The 12,810-nt window shown below is 35.4% G+C and overlaps 1 protein-coding gene and 1 pseudogene across 3 annotated transcripts; both read left to right on the forward strand.

Moving 5' to 3' along the window:
* The first annotated feature begins 1,762 nt into the window (after positions 1-1,762).
* On the forward strand, positions 1,763-3,151 carry LOC120208484 (annotated as a pseudogene).
* Positions 3,152-8,195: 5,044 nt separating this feature from the next.
* Positions 8,196-12,643, forward strand: LOC120208415 (zinc finger RNA-binding protein 2-like). 3 transcript variants are annotated; one of them, XM_039207703.1, is made up of 3 exons: positions 8,464-8,643; positions 9,264-9,324; positions 11,012-12,643. In XM_039207703.1, the coding sequence occupies exons 2-3, from the start codon at positions 9,268-9,270 to the stop codon at positions 12,485-12,487; spliced, it is 1,533 nt and encodes a 510-aa protein (XP_039063634.1). In that variant the 5' UTR covers positions 8,464-8,643; positions 9,264-9,267; the 3' UTR covers positions 12,488-12,643. The 3 variants fall into 3 exon arrangements, with proteins under 3 accessions (XP_039063632.1, XP_039063634.1, XP_039063633.1); XM_039207702.1 differs by having other exon boundaries at positions 8,498-8,627; XM_039207701.1 differs by lacking the exon at positions 9,264-9,324 and having other exon boundaries at positions 8,196-8,627.
* The last annotated feature ends 167 nt before the right edge of the window (positions 12,644-12,810 follow it).

A 12,810-nucleotide genomic window follows, 5' to 3' on the forward strand; every position in this document is an offset into this window, starting at 1 on the left:
CGGTTATGCTTGTAAATTTTCATTGTATTTTTGGATATTTTCAATTTTAATAAAACTAGCTACTTTCTATAAAAAATTATAATTATTATAAAAGTTTGTATATTAGTTAAAAATTATTTTAAAAAATTAATAAATATAATTATGTTCATATTTTATATTCAAACTTAATAAATAACTTTTAATGCCGACGCATGCATTTATACAAATTACTTTCAGCAAACATAGTGTGCCACTTAAGATATAACTTTTGTTTGTAGTTCTTGTATATAATATATATGCTCACAGTTTTATTTTTTCATCTGTTTATTCTTTTTTTTAATTCTTTTTTTAAATGATACCTAATACTACGTTTGGTTTGTGTTTTGTCCCCATAGGTAGGTTTGACCATTAATGTAATGTAAGTGATGTTGCATGGTAAAATAATTGTTTTAGTCCTCAAAACTTACACATTTTATCAAATTGGTCCTAATTTCAACTAATTTAAAAAATCCTCAATATGTAGAAATTCTTCAATTTGATCCAACATAAAATCCAAAAATACCTCTTTCAAATCAAGATCGTCGTCAACACCTGATTTTTCAGTCGTCTTTGTTGTCTCTCCACGTTGGTCCTACGCCCCTTGTCGACTTCTTACAACATCGTTCAGGCCTTACAATCATCGAAATCATTCACACTCCACGTGAGTTATTAAGTCAATTTTGAAAACTAGATTTTTGAAAGAATGATTTCATGTTGGGCCCAGTAGACGTTAGCCAAATGTGAGAGCGACGAACGAGGAGAGAGAATTAATGAGAACAATGAAAAGGTGGCATTCGAAGGGTGTGTGGTTTGTAGATGAGCGACGATGATGGTGGATGTGTGGCGATGTCATTTTGATGGCGGCGATGAGCACTAGCGCGATAGGAGTTCTAAAAAATCGTCAGATGAGTGGCAACGTTGTTGCGATATCGCAAGGGAATGAAGACATACTAAAATTGAAGAAGATGTTAGAAGATGAAAGAAGGATGAACGACGACACATGAAGACTGTGATGAGTGTTATGGAGAATTCAGGGATGACTGACAAAGATAGAATTGAAATAAAAAGAGGCCTTCACTAGGCTTGAAAGTAAGCCACTAAATTATTATTAAATTATTTCAAATTAAAATAAGAACCAAATTGATTAAAATTTTAAATACCAAGGATGTTTTTTTGAATTATTTTGAATTAGAATCAATTTGATAAGATATATAAGTTTTGGAGACCAAAACTGTTATTATACAATATACCACATCACCAGTTCCATTAAGTCAACGGTTAAATCTAACGTCGAGAGATCAAAATTGAAATAAAATATAAAGTTATGTATGATTATGAAAAATAGTAAACTTGAGTGACCAAAAAAAATTACATGAATAAATAGGTGACCCAATAGGTAGTATATCCTTATTTTTAAAACGAGTTTAATGTTTTTGTCAAAATCCATTTTTTAAGCCTAAAATTACCCAAGTCTCTTACCCTCTCCTCCTGCCACTTGTCACCCCCAGCACTCCTCAAACCTTAATTCTCCAATCCATTTAGCTCTATTCTCCTAATCCATATATATTTTTCATCCACAAAATTAAACCAATCCATTACTATAACTAAAAACTAGGACTATTGTCTTGTCCCCCTTAATTATCACCATACAACATTTCACTATACAAGAACAATCAGCTCACCCTTCTTTTCCCATTCTTCTTTCACTTCATTGAAATTCAATTCCCAGATTTTCCTTCTTAATATGGCTTTTAAAGTGGGTCAACAATTTGAGTTCAAATACTTCTGCAAAATTTGCAACAAACGATTTGGGTGTGGGAGAGCCCTTGGTGGGCACATGAGGTCCCATGGAATAGGCAACGAGAGCCCATACATTGATGATGACGATTCCGCGAGTGATTGGGAAGACAATTTAGGAGGGAACATCGTGCCACCGGGCAAGACGCGCATCTACGGATTAAGAACAGACCCTAATCGATTAAAGAGTTGTAGGGTTTGTGAGAATTGTGGCAAGGAGTTCTTTTCATGGAAATCTATTCTTGAGCATGGTAAATGTAACTCTAGGGATGCTGAATCGCTTGGTTCCTCACAAGGGTCCCATGGTGGCGACAATGACGTGATGAGGAAAGGCTCGGGTTACCTGTCTAAGAGGAAAAGATCATTGATCTCCGATTGTCCATCAAGCGAAGAGTTAGATGTTGCCAATTGCTTGATGATGTTATCTAATGCAACCGTTGTTGCTCCTTTTGTTACCGAGCCTGAGGAGTCTTGTACTTCGGCTAGCAAAGAGGAAGAGAGGAGAAACACAATGAGTTTCATTTCTCCCATTGCATGTAGGCCAAGGGTACCTATGGATAAGGGAAAAGGTGTAGCCAAAGGGTTTTTTGAGTGCAAAACATGCAGGAAAGTGTTCAATTCACATCAAGCATTGGGTGGACATAGAGCTAGTCACAGGAAAGTTAAGGGATGTTCCGCAGCTCCGCTCGATGATCGTAATCGTAAAGACGATAGTTTAGCCAATGATGATCATGACACGTTTCCCCCAATCAAATCTACACCAGCATTTCGAGTCTATTCATTAGCCTCTACATCCAAAAAGAAATCAAATGTACACGTATGTTCAATATGCCACCGGGTATTTTCGTCTGGACAAGCCCTAGGAGGGCATAAAAGATGTCACTGGATCACATCGAATCCACCCGCTGATCACACTTCCTCTTTCTTTAAGCTACATCGATTTCAAGACAATTTAAACCAGATTCAGCAAACCCAAAGATCAAGGTTTGTTGGTGATTCTGAGCCGCTCGATCTCAATCTTCCTGCTTCAACTAACGAGCTCATACGACCGAACCACATTGATCGATCGAGTTGTGATGTTTCAGCAAGAGTCTATTTGTAACCCTGGATTGCCAAAGAAAAGGAAGATAATCAACACCAATCGCAAGTTGACTACAACGATACGATTAAGAACAATATTTGTAAAAGTTCTAAGCAAGATGAGGAAGACAAAACTGACAGTACGATGATGTTTGGAAAACTAAGTGAACTAAAGGACGTCAATACGAGTGGAACTTCATCTCCATGGCTGCAAGTTGGGATTGTTTCAACGACTAATGTTGGTTCCGACCCCTAAACTTTGTTATTCAACCACGAATACTCTATGGAGCCTTAAAGGGTGTTGGTCCCCAAGAAATAATTTTGAAGAGCCCTTGGTCTATAATGTTTATATGTATTCACATAATAACTAAAACTAATTTGAATCCTTACTAAAAGTATATATATTTATTTAGTTTATTACTTAAAGTGGATAAATTTTTTGGATCCTCTGTAGTTCTGACCGGTTCGAGTTTCTTGATGGGGTTTCTTTATATTTGTGTAAACAGCTTGCCTAATGTCATCTCTTTCGCCCTTGTTCGTTTATAGCAGCTTCGTGAAATGGCTAAAAGACTTATGGTCGATTTATCTTTATTTTTTTGATTTTAAAATTTAGGGTTATGTGTATGAATAATTTTTTTACATACGTGTATGAATATTTATTATTAAATAATTAAAAATTTTAAATAAATATTATTTTGTAATAATCTCATATTAATAAGAAGAGTGATAGTTATAGTTAGTACATAAAACTAGTTGATTTTGTGTTTATTCAGATTACTTAATTTTAAAATTTTAAATATATTTAAAATAATATTTAATATTTTTTCATTAGTATAAGTTTGATAGATTCTTAATTATTTGACAGTAAACGCTCATATACCACTGTTAAGGGTGTATTTAGTTCGGTTTAGTTTTTCACTAAAATATGAACTGAACCGCACTTTTCGAGATTTTAAAATTTGAAACTGAAATCGAAAGACATAAAAATCACGGTTTTCGTTTCGGTTTGGTTTTACGGTTTTTAACGATTCACTATTTTTCAAACTCAACCTCTGAAAAAATTAAATTTAAATCTTAAATCGAGTGCAAATATATAAATTTAAATTTTAAAAAAATATTATTAGTTTTAAAATTTTACTTATTTAAATTAATTCAAAATTAATTTTTTGGATGCTTAATTTTTTTATTCATTTTGATTCGGTTCAAATCGTTCATGGAAAAATCGAAACCAAACCAAATTGTTTATTTATTTTATTTAAACCTAACCAAAACCGAACCTGTAACAACCTACACCAGTACGACACACAATCGATCGATAAGAGCACCACGAGGAACCACCGAAGTAGCTGACCAAATTTTTTTTATCATGCTGGAAGGAAACACATTCGTACAAAACAATTTACATTAGGAGCTCTCAAAATACAGTTCAAAATGTATGGACTGTGTTTTAAAATAATTTACGACTCAAATAAGAGTTACAAATATACATGCCCTCTAATAAGAATCGAGACATACTCTGCTCTCAAAATCTGGGTCTGATCAAATATGCAATACATCTCCTCAAAGGCTTCACCTAAGAATCTGCGTAAGGAAACAAATTCCAAATACTGAGCTTACTAGCCCAGTGTTACACTAACAACTAAACCATAATGACAGGGGTCTTATACAACTGATAAAAAGATATAATGAATCTATTTAACCTCAAACATTAGTAAGTATCCTTGAGATACCCACTTTCTAAGCTATGGTAGACATCATGGTGCGACTAAGGGATCTCTGCATCCCGGAGCTCACCACCCCTCTAGTCTACCGAGGATGTAGCCCCCAGAATCTCTACATCTGACACCACACCCTCGACTAGCCCACCTTTTGTGAGTGTCGGACCTTGTGCCCTAGCTAGTCGGTTTAAAGTGCATTGCGCACTCCCTAAGGATATCTAGACTGATTCTATACTTTCAAAATCCCAAATTAAAGGAACTCGGGTGTCCGAATCATTTCCCGAGCATTAAACAATGCTAGTTTTTTTTATCCCTACTTTATCTTGTTTCTACGTTTGATTTAATGTTATTATTGTTTCAACTTGTAGTCTTATTTGAGAGTAATCATAGAATTCTTGGAACCTCATTTCCCTATTACAAACCCCTAAAAATCCTTAAATTAAAATATATATTGGTACCGATACTGACCTTTCAGTATCGATACTGACCTCTTAGTATAGATATTTTTCCTTAGGTATCGACACTTAACCATATTATTACATGCTTTGAAAAAGAATAATATTGATACTCACTGCCTAGTATCGATACTTCTAAGCTAGGGTACAGATACTAAACGGGGTATCAATATTAAATTTAGATTCGATGTTTTGAAAATAATCTTAGTATCGTTACTCCCATGAGTACCGATACCAAATTTAGCTTCGATGTTTTAAAAAATTCCTCAATATCTTGAAGGAGTATCGATACTCCTGTTCAAGCTAAGCCAATTTTACATTTCCTGAAGAACAGTATCATTATTGTTCTTACAATACTGATACCCCTGCTCGAAAAGGCCTTACTTAGGCTCAAATTTTACACCCAAACTCACCCACATTGCTACAATGAAGTTCCCAATTATTATTTATGTCTTATGTGATCAATAAGGGTCATAAATAAGGTTTCAAAACATACTTATAACATAAAACATTGATCTACCATTAACACGCTCATCAAGCTTATTTCTCAACTTTTATACTATCTAACACTTCTAATGACCCTCTAATAAGTATGAGAGAGTTGTAAGTGTGGTTATCTTAACCTTCTTGACTAATGACCATGTCCTCAATTCACTCAAGAGGTACTTTCTCATTTCCTTTAACTTTTGAGTTTTCATCCTCTTCTTTCACTAAACAAAGATAAGAAAAAAGATATTCTAAATTAACTACGAGAGGAAAATAGATATTAAAACACTTCATAAAACCTGAATTTAACAAAAATAACCTAGAATGGTTTTTAAGCTTTCAAAATAAAATTGGGTAAATTATACTTTTAGCCCATTTGATTCCAAAATCAATCAAAATCACCATATATCCTTGGGCCCAACTCAGCCCACTCCCTAATTTACCCAATCTAACTATTTTATTAGGTTCTTTGGTCTGATTTAAGGGTTTCAGGCTTACCCGAACTACTAACCCGAGTTTTGGGGCATTACAGAACTATAAATTGAAAAATCTGAATCAAACCAAACTACATATTCTGATTTGGATCGATTTGTTCAGTTTTCTCAATTTCAGTACTCAACCCTAACCACTGCAGACATCATTCTTGAACCTGAAATTTCAAAGGATAACAATAATCTCTTAACTACTGAAATCAATAGATTCATGTCACTTAATATAATCTAATTACAGTTCATAAAATAATTAGTATTTATTAATATTATATCAAATAATAATATATTATTTAAATATTATGTAAAATAAGTTATAGTGATAATTATTTTATTTTAGGGTAAACTACATATTCAGTACTTAAACTATTACTTTTATTTCATTTTGGTATCCAAATTTATTTTATTTTAAAACCATACATAACTTTTAGTTTAAGTTTCATTTGGGTACCCACTGTTAAAAACTTAACAGTGCTTTAAACTTCTCACCATAAGTTAATATCACTTCATCATTGTAAAGATAAAAAATGTCACGTCAACAACTCTGTTAATTTTTTAACGGTATGATACCAAATTGAAACTTAAACTAAACATTAGGTAAAACTTAACAGTGCTTTAAACTTCTCACCATAAGTTAATATCACTTCATCATTGTAAAGATAAAAAATGTCACGTCAACAACTCTGTTAATTTTTTAACGGTATGATACCAAATTGAAACTTAAACTAAACATTAGGTATGGTTTTGAAAAGAGATGAAGTTTAGGTACCAAAATGGAATAAAATTAATATTTAGGTACTAAACATGAATTTACCCTTTATTTTAAAATAAAAGTAATTTAATAGTTTTATTTTGGCTTAATACAAAAGTAAGTGCCTAAACTATACTATAAAATTAACTTTTGGTGCCTAAAGAATTTTTCTTTAAAAGTAGGTGTCTATCGTTTTCTCAGTTACTATTTTAGGTGCCCAGGTCGTAACCGCCATTAAAAAACTTTGTTAAGTAACATGTGTCACATTTTGATAATTTTTAAAAATAATTTAAATTTAAAAATATTTTCTATTTAAAAAGCCCAAAATTTTTAGAAATATTATAAAGACCCAAAAACTTTAAAAACTATAATTTCAATCCTATACCCACGTCGGTCGCCGCTTTTGTTGCCGTTGCAGTTGATCGAGCCTACTCCCGAACGTGACTTCACCCGACAGTCATTTATCCCCTAACAGACACCCGAAAAAACACTAACCGACGATGAAATCAATGGTAAATCCGACGAAATGATGATCTCGATTCAGCTCTCGCTGGCTCCAATTGTGGTGGCTCTTTGTCGCAAAAATGATCGTAGATTGGAGGCTTGAGTAAGGATGGAAACGAGTCGGGTTAGGGTCAAATTTTTCCTCAACCCAACCCGACCCAACTCGAAAATATATATCCTCCACCCGACCCTGACCCAAGTCGACCTGAAAAACATATACCCCATAATGATTCCAACCTGATCTGAAATTTTAGAGTATAAACCCAATCCAACCTGATATAAAATAAGAACTTAATTAAATAATAATACTTTTTAATGAAATTGTATTGTTATCCTCGGGTCATGTCGGGTCAAAGTGTTTTCACCCCTAACCCTAACCTGACATCAGCCCTTAAAAAATTTGACCCGACCTGACTCTAACCCTTTTTTTTTAAAAATTAACCCTATCAGAGCGGGTTGAGTTGAAACCTGCTAGATTCGAGTTAAATTATCATCCCTGGGCACGATCGGATGGATGTTCAATCGACGGTAACGACGAAAAAGACAACGATGGGTGTGGATATAAGAATTAGATTTAGGATTTTTCAAAATTTAGTTTTTTTAAAAGATTTTTGAAAACTTTAGGGTTTTCTAAAAATATAATTTTGGCTTTTTTTAAATCAAAACTACTTAAACATGACACTTGTCATTTAACGGTGATTACAGTCTGAACACATAAAATGAAATAAAAAAAATATTAGATATATAATTTTAACGAAAAATTATTTAGACACTCAAAATTAATTTGAGTATAGTTTAATCACTTATTTTTATTTTAAGCCTTTTACTTATTACACCAATTTCACCGTTCGTTCAACAAGCAAAATCCCTTACAAATTCTCCAGTCTAGAGACAATAGACATAACACTTTTCCCCATTTTGTTTCTCATTTTAATCTACAATTTTCTTTCGTTGAAAGAAAAGGTGCAGAAGAACAATGAAATTCCCGGCGGAGCAGCAGCAGCAGGCATATCAATATGATTCTTCACAGTACGATCATCAATCTGCCGCCTCATACTACGCCTACGCCAATCAACAGCACCAGCAACAATACCAGTATTACCCTCCTCAAGATTATTATTCCCAACATTACCCTCAGTTTTATCAAGAACCCGCTCCGATGCACCCTCCCGGTGTTCCCTTGGACCAATCTGTCCACCACAATCAGCCCGCCGTTTATTATCAACCGCAGCCTGCGGTGGATATTCAACAGCATCCAGTAATCCCGGTCCCAGGTTCGGATTCCGCCGGTGCAATGGCGAGTTTTGTGGGGAATAACCCGCCTCCTCAGGTTAGGGTTCTTTTGTATAAGTATATTCGTATTCAATTTATCTCACGAGCTATAGGGTTGAATCTTGTTTTCTAATCTTGTGATTTTAATTGGATTTCCGCATACATGGTTCAAATCACGGTTTCAAACATGCTTTCCTTCTGAAACTTGTTGCCAGATGAATTCTCAATGTTCGTTGGTTGATGCAATGTGTTTGAAATTGAGTTAAGATTTGAACCGTATCAGAATGAGTTGCCTAGAAATGGCTCAGTTTAGCACATGCCCAGTTTCTAAGTTAAAATGAGCCTGCCTTAAGCAACAACATATGACCTTCCTAAATCTTTGCTGTATCCAATTTGTATTTGTTTGTCTGTACAGTACCAATGCTACTTTTGGCCGGGCCTAGTTTGCTTCTTGTTTAATAGCCTTGGTATTCTATAGCAAATTAATAGAACTGTACAGCAAAGATTTCTCGTTAGAGGAGCAGGGCTAAGCCCAATCGAGATTAGCTCAAAGATGATTTTTTCGGGGCCAACCACTTCTTATTGAGTTTCCGAGGAGCTCAAGGATATCACCGATTGGCTCAGGGTGGCTTGCCTCAAGTTTTTACATACTTATTGGAGTTGTCTATTTTATTAACCGTAGTCTTTATGCTAGGTTGATGCTTTGTAATTGCTTGGCTGCCATAATAGTGATCTCATTTATATTGGACATTGGGGTAAGTATCGTGTAATGCTCTATCAGGTATGGAATGTTCATTGGTCAACAGAGCCTATAGGTATTGAACTCTTGGCACTCATCCCTTTTCTTGCAAGATATTAGAAGATGGAACAGTTTAATTGGTCACATATCTCTAGAGCAATTAGGTAAGGGCAGTAATCTAAGCGACAAGTTTGTAATAACATGTGGCTATAACTTTGGGTTCCATGTTATGGATGAGTGATGATTATTCTTTACTGGTTGCTCCAGGGATTGTGGCCAGTGAGCACCCTTTTCTTCTGTGCTCCATTGACTCAAGCAATTTCTTTCTTACAAACTATTTTTTTTGCATGCTACAACCTTCAATAATTTACTGATCAGTGTTGTGGGGTTTGATTGCTATTGTTTGGTTTAGTTTGTGGATCATAATTATAATCATACTGAGCCATCTTTGTGCATCGTCTGCTGCTTAACTGCATGACAATTTTCAACCAGAGTATTTTGGCACCCTCTGAGGTCTCAAGGATTATTGGATCACCTTTTATCTTGATACTGACCAAGCTTTAGACAGGGAGCACTTTGAAAGTCCTTTTGGTGAATAATTTCTTGTTGGTCTTTCCTTTATATCATTCCCTTGTTTCCCTTGTCATTGAAGACATGTCATTCCACCATAAGGACTTTCATTTCTTACATATATGACTTTATCTCCATAGTAAGGTCCTATCAGCTCTAAGTAATTATAGCTTTTAGAGCCTAGGTTGTTTAATTTACAGGCTAAGTGATCTCAACCCTCTACAGAAGGGAAGTTACCCGATGATATTAAATAAAAAGCTTTTGCAGCCACTCATGGATTTTAGCTTTTAAATGTCTTATTCTGGTTATGCCCTGATAATGCAGCTGATTTTTTTTTCCATTTTAAGTAGTATATTGCCATGATGTTTGGAGGACTTAAATCCTTGAATCATCTAGATGTTACTTTGTATAATTTTCCTACCATCTTTATGCAGCATTGTCTGCTTCTTTTTATAAATATAATCAATTTCCTCATGTTGATAATCTGAATATCACCTTTTTAATCAATATTAGGTTCACTGAACCCTGGATTGAATTGAAATAACATTATATAGGTGTTATGTATAGAAATTTCAACTTTTTTGTTGTTTGATGATATATATCAAGAGAATACAGGTTCATTGTTTAGTATCTAATGTGCAGCATGCCAAGTTTTCTTGTGGACATTTCAAGCTATGCTATGACTTTGAATATCATGCTCTTCTTCTTTGTGACCTTAAAATATTTGCTTTTGTGTACACGGGAGCAATTTTTCTATTTAAAGTGTGTATACCCTTTCATGCATCATTCTCAGAACTCTCTCTTGGATCAACATTCTTATGAGTATGATTTTGGTACTAATTCAGATTCTTTGGTCGAATATTCTTATAGTAGCTTTAATTTTTAGTCTTATTATGGCTCATATTCGTTAAGCTTAATAATGATTACATTTACCGTGCATTAACAATTGGATTTTTTTCTTGTATTGTTAGTTTTTGATCAAGTTCAAAATCCATGTCATAATTTGATAAGTTTTAATTTAATTCCTTTTCTGAGAATGTGTTTAACCTCATTATTTTGATTCAATTCGATCTCGTAGATTTTAGTAATCATGTCATTTCATGTTGCCCCTCAACTGTGACTCTATTCTACAGATACAAACTACTTATAGGGGTGGAAGAAGGGGTGGTAAGCCTTTTAGAGGAGGCGGCCGGGGTCATGTTCGTAACCGTGGCATCAGACCTGATGGCTCTGCACCTTCTCGTAGGGGTCGACGTAGTGGCAGCCTGCACTTTGCTTCAACTGGTGTGACATCAACAATTCCAAATACTGTATCGGAGCCAAGTGCTGCTGCAATGCCACCTTCAACATTAGTTCCTGGTCAAGCTACATTGCCGCCCCAAGTGCCTGCTGCTCCAGTCTGGCCGCCTCCACGTATGGCTTGGTGTGAACTTTGCAGAGTTGATTGCAACACACCAGAAATCCTGGAGCAGCATAAGAATGGAAAGCGACATAAGAAAAACATGAAGTTACAGGAAGAGATGCAGAGGGTGAACAAAGTCATTACTCCACATCTAAGTGTGCAAGTGCCCAATACAGGATCAGAAGTTGCTCAATCCAAGAAAGTTGAGGGATCTGACCAGGAAAAGCAACATCAACTGGAAGCTTTGTCGTCCTTGCCAACTACTGACGACAAGGAGAAAGAAACTGAGCAGCAGAAAGACATAACGAATAAGTCTGAAGCATCAATTATTGGTCCTGCATCAACTAACAGGAAATTAAACGGTCCATCTGAAGCTCGGGGACGTGGTACCAAGCGCAAGATGAGGGGGGGACGAGGGGGTAAACATAAGAAAAGCAATGAAGGACCTCGAAGACCAGTTGAGCCTCCCAAGCCAGTAGGAGGTATTCCCTTTTTTTGTGAGTTGTGTAATGTCAAGTGTGAATCTCAGGTGGTTTTTGACAGCCATTTGGCTGGGAAAAAGCACACTGCAAATATGAAGAAGTTTCAAGGGCACCAGGCTTTGTATGGAGAAAAAGGGCTTCAGGCACTTTATCCTCCTAATTTGAATGCTCCATCATCTTCCTTCATCCCCCAAACCCAACAAGATTTGACTGACCCACAAGTTGTTTTAGCTCAGCTGTTGACTTATGTCCTTAGTCAAGCTCAGGTCCCTGGGTTAGCAGCAGCCCCGCAGGTACCTCTACCATCAGCAACATTGGTACCATCACAAATACCATTATCGAGTTCAGAAATGCAACATCTGCATCAATTCATTCAAGGTTCATTGGTCACATCAGAAACGAGCAGGGAAGTGTCCCTGAAGGCAGAAACTGAAGCACCACCATTTGCAGGAAATAACAAAGCTGTGTGTCAAACTTCAGAATCTGAAAAGAATGATATGAGTCAGCAACAAACTATCGTTGCATCTACAGGAACTGATGTTAAGATGGGGGATGGAGCTTTAGTCTTGGAGAATAAGCCCGACATTTCTGGCATCGATAACCCTATTTGTGCAACATCGTCAACATCAGAAAAAGATGCGAAAACAGAGCCAGTATCTAACAACAATTTGGGGGAACTAGGGGAAGGGTCAAAAGAGGCTGATCTGGAGGAGCAAAAGGAATAACCTGCTGGGTTGAGCAAAATTCTGTTTCACTTCACATTTCTGTCTTAATTTGGCAATGTAGAAGTGACGTGAAGGGAACAGTATATCTTTTTATTGTTCGAAGCTAGTAGAGCAAATACTGAGCATAATAAATTAGTTAACTCGTACTTTTTACAATTTATTACTCAACTTGTTTGATTGCATTTTTTTTATCAGGGCAAACTCCTATATTTAAATCAATGAAATAGACTCATTTATATAGTAAAATTGAATTATTAGTCATTGGACTTGGTCCATTAATAACAGCACAAAATATCCTTCAAATTTATCTTGTAAGGTAGCTT

Source organism: Hibiscus syriacus, unplaced genomic scaffold (assembly GCF_006381635.1).
Source record: "Hibiscus syriacus cultivar Baekdansim isolate YM2019G1 unplaced genomic scaffold, ASM638163v2 tig00016563_pilon, whole genome shotgun sequence".
NCBI lineage: Eukaryota > Viridiplantae > Streptophyta > Magnoliopsida > Malvales > Malvaceae > Hibiscus > Hibiscus syriacus.

Bases quoted from the DNA above. Each gene is read 5' to 3' on its own strand.
- LOC120208415 (XM_039207701.1), top strand. From the start codon at position 8,274: ATGAAATTCCCGGCGGAGCAGCAGCAGCAGGCATATCAATATGATTCT. The intron at 8,628-11,011 runs GTTAGGGTTCTT...TCTATTCTACAG, and splicing joins GGAATAACCCGCCTCCTCAG to ATACAAACTACTTATAGGGG.